We start from the raw sequence: 4,466 nt of genomic DNA, 5'->3' as shown, positions 1-4,466 counted from the left end.
ATATATATACACATACATACATACATACATGCATAGGTGCAGGAGTGACTGTGTGGTAAGTAGCTTGCTTACCAACCACATGGTTCCGGTTTCATTCCCACTGCGTGGCACCTTGGGCAAGTGTTCTTTACTGTTGCCTCGGGCCGACCAAAGCCTTGTGAGTGGATTTGGTAGGCAGAAACTGAAAGAAGCCCGTCGTATATATGTTTTGCAAGATTTTTGTCAAAAAATGGCTGATCGTTAGCAAGGAGGGACATACATATAAGAAAGAAGAAAGCAAAGGACCACTGATGATGTCACAGAAGTGTGACGAAAGAACTCTGGCCGAAATATGATTAATGTAATGTAATGTAATATAAAGCTGAAGCAAATTAACACTAAATATACAGTGCATGTGCTTTTATTGGCTAAACCGCCAACATGACCATCCCCAAATACAACAATATATATATATATATATATATATATATATATATATATAGAAAGAGAGTGAGAGAGGAATAAGAAAATGGAGGGGATTAATAGGTGGTATTCATCAACTTATAGACATTATATTATGTTAATATATTTATTTACTAAAAGGACAATTATAACAATATACATACATATGACATATTATGCCTTACATATATAAGATATAAAATATAAAATATCAGTAATCATTAAAATATAACATATAGCAATAGAATATATAGGGAGAATTCACAAAAAAAACAAAAGGCGAAGACAGATGGTGTAGACAACAAACAGATGTATTAATATAACGCTCGGGAATTAAAAGTCTTTAACGTTTCGAGCCTACACTCTTCCACAGAAAGGCACACAAAAAGGAACAAAGAGAGAAAATGAAGAATGTGTAGTGCGCTAGCCACAATGATGGGAAGCCATAACAAATTTGTAATAAATATATAACAAACATTATATAATAAGTATATAATGAATATTATTTAATAAATATATAATCCTTTCTACAATAGGCACAAGGCCTGAAATTTGTGGGAGAGGGGATGAGTCGATTACATCGAACCAGTGTTTTACTGGTACTTAATTTATCGATTCCAAAAGGCAAAGTCGACCTCGGTGGAATTTGAACTCAGAACGTAGCGACAGAGAAAATACCGTTAAGTATTTCGCCCGGCTTGCTAGCGATTCTGCCAGCTCGCCGCCTTATGTAATAAATATGTAATAAATATATAATAAATATAATAAATATTATATAATAAATAATATTATAATTAACAATAATTTACAATACTTATATACCATCACTTTTTATCTTTCGTTTATTACTTGTTTCCGTCATTAGATCAGGGGTCGGCGAACTTTTTTAACCAGTTACTCACAAAATATATTTATTTACGCTGAAGTTACTCCCTTGATTTCAAAGGAAGAAAATCAAAAGAATATTTGAATCTATTTATATGGAGAATACAATTATAAATATAAAAAGTATAAAACAAACGCGATAAGATAAATTAATATCCTCATTATGAAACAAAAAGGTTTTTCTAGAAACTTTTTCACTTCAGGTTTTGGAGAAATGTTGTTTCATTTTTGTTACAATTACATCAGAATTGGGGCATTTTGATGCCAGAGCATATAGTCTTCAGGGTCCATTCGATTATTCGGCTTTGTGTTTACGTTCATTGGAGTTGAAAATCCTTATTCGCAGAGGCTGGTTGTTGCAAAAGGCAGCAACATTCTCGACTGCCTCCTCATGCCACAAGAAAAATTTCTGTCGTAACAAGGAACACATTTTTTTATAAAATTTATTTACGTCTAATGAGTCATCATTACCCCCAAGAATTTCATTTTTACCCCCAAGTGGAGTAATTTACCCCGGTTCGCCGACCCCTGCATTAAACTGCAACCATGCTGGATTACAGCGTTGAAGAAATTTTAGTCGAATCAATCGACTCCACTACTTTTTTAAAGCTTAGTGCTTAGTATATTTGCCGAACCACTAAGCTACGGGGACGTAGAAATACCAACACTGGTTGTCAAATTATGGTGGAGAACAAACACAGACACAAAGGCCCACACGCACATGCACATATCCACCACGGGCTTCATTCAGTTGCTGTCTAGTAAATTCACTCACAAGGCTTTGGTCGGCCCGAGGTTATAGAAGACACTTGTACCAAGTTGCTATTCGTGGAACTGAACCCAGAACCATGTGGTTGAAAGACACTTCTTACACAGCTACGCTTGCACCTATAGCCACGCCAGATATTCATCTCATTTCTTTAAAATTCTAATGATAGCAATAACTACTCGTATATCTGTAGAATTCTTTGGGTGAGGGTTACATGTTCCAGAAGTGTCTGTAGAGTAACCAGAATGGATATTCGTCGATGAAAAGCTGAAGCGCCTTTTCGTAAGAAAAGCCTCTCGTCTACTTTTGTGTCACGAGAATCCAAGGATATCTGAAATACATGAAAAAAGATATAAATTATTATAGGAGGAGCAGAGTAAAAGGAAAGTAAGATCGATGGACATTGAGGGGTTCGAGTCCTATGACTCATAGGACTGAATGTCCGGTTTCCAAGGTCTATCTGTGATAGAGATCACAACATTTGCACCTGAACGAGACGACAGTCCTCCGTTTGAGAGTAACTCATTCACTGCTGAGTGGACTGGAGTAAAGTGAAATGAAGTTTCTTGCTTAAGAACACACAGCAGCACACGGTTTAGGGATCGAAACCATGATGTTGCGATCATAAGCATACACATCTTAACCACTAGGCCACGCACGTTCTAAGAAGAAGACACTAACCAGTCAAAATCAACATTGTACGCTTGAACAAACAGCAATATTAGAGATAACATTTATTCCACAACCACCAACGAAGAAGCTAAATACAGAATATATATACATATATATAAAATTATAATTAAGGGTATCTAAAAGATACTGCCATGTCAGAGATAGCTGCCAAAACTTGACTCTAAGACCAATAATTTTTTACTAGTTTATTTGTCTCTTTGTCTTTCTCCTGGTGCTGTATGAATACTTGATGTGGTTTTAGAGTCACGTTTTGACTGCTATCTCTAGCGTGGTGGTATCTTTTAGATACCCTTAATTATAATTTTAATAATAATTATTACCTATGAGGTTTTTATTCCCATGCTGGCCACTTGATATGATCGGTACTTTAAATAACGATCTCATCCTTATATATATATATATATATATATATATATATATCAATCGAGAGTTCTAGTGTGGTGTCTGGATGCGTTTCAGGGTGGACATTCGGCGAAAGTGACCGGATCTGTGGAGCGTGTAAAATTAAATTCTTCACAACCACAATGCACCCTGTACACCAAGCTCTCCTCACTCGTGAGTTCCTCGCCAAAAACAAAATGGTATCACTTCCGCACCCACCCTATTCGCCAGATTTACCACCTGCGGACTTCAAACTCAAGAAATGATTACAATATCGATGCTTACCAACAGATTCAAGTCAGTTAAATAGGATTCAACAAATCTCAAATAGCAATAACTCATAGCCTTTGAATCAGAAATATGCTTAGAACAGGCAGCTGGATAATGACACGGCACTGCTATGATTTTGGCAGGAGCACATATACGGTCATGTTCTATCTCCACTTGGTTCTTAATCAGGATGGCATATTTCCTGAGTGTGGTAGAGCTGTTGACTAGGGCCATCTGTAATGAAAGATTTGGTTAGTGTTAGATTTAGTTATTTCTTTTCATACTTTTTCTCTTCGTTTTTACTTCTTTCAGTCATTTGACGGCCGCCATGCCGGCGCACCGTCTATAGTCGGAGAAAACGATCCCAGGACTTACTCTTTGTAAGCCTAGTACTTATTCTATCGGACACTTTTGTCGCTCTGAGAATAGGTATTCCGAATCAATATTTTACAATCTAGCATGAATTTCGTCTGCCTTTTGAACCTTGACACTGAAGAGACTTGTATAATATAGATAAGAATTGTTTATAAATCAAATAATGTATATAAGTCGAAGCAAATAGTTGGCTTTATTTGTCTTATGTTATATTATATTTTATAGTATAGTATATCATATAATGTAAATAAATTGTTAGATTGTCCATTGTATTTCTCTATGTAATTTGTTTTATATATATATAAAGGCATTAGTGACAGAATAAAAACATTATGTTCGGGTCAACAACTCAACAAAAACACCACCCCTCAAACAAACAATCATATATAAAAAATACACCATGGTCCACAAACACATAAGAAAAGCATATAATATAAAAATAATACATATATATATAAAATGTACAATTTTAAAAAGCATATATTGTAATAAAATACAAATATATCTAATTCGAGTTAAAAATATATATAAATAATGTAAGATATATTTTTTATATAATAGAATACAAAAGGTCTAAAAGTTAAAATAAAGCGACTAAAAATTCAAAATACCAGTCCTACTAGACAAATAAATAACATGAAGTTAAAATAAA

At 34.6% G+C, this 4,466-nt stretch overlaps 1 protein-coding gene across 1 annotated transcript in view; it reads right to left on the bottom strand.

Moving 5' to 3' along the window:
* Positions 1-579: 579 nt before the first annotated feature.
* The window catches only part of LOC106876457 (uncharacterized), a 10,112-nt gene continuing 6,225 nt past the window's right edge, over positions 580-4,466 (bottom strand). Inside the window, exons 4-5 of the mRNA XM_014925017.2 lie at positions 3,455-3,673; positions 580-2,426 (exon numbers count right to left, since the gene is read on the bottom strand). Coding sequence (XP_014780503.1) covers positions 2,271-2,426; positions 3,455-3,673 — 375 coding nt within the window. The 3' untranslated portion in view covers positions 580-2,270. The remainder of the gene's footprint in view (positions 2,427-3,454; positions 3,674-4,466) is intronic.

This window comes from Octopus bimaculoides, chromosome 6, assembly GCF_001194135.2.
Source record: "Octopus bimaculoides isolate UCB-OBI-ISO-001 chromosome 6, ASM119413v2, whole genome shotgun sequence".
Classification (NCBI taxonomy): Eukaryota; Metazoa; Mollusca; class Cephalopoda; order Octopoda; family Octopodidae; genus Octopus; species Octopus bimaculoides.
This window is presented reverse-complemented; position numbering and strand designations above follow the sequence as displayed.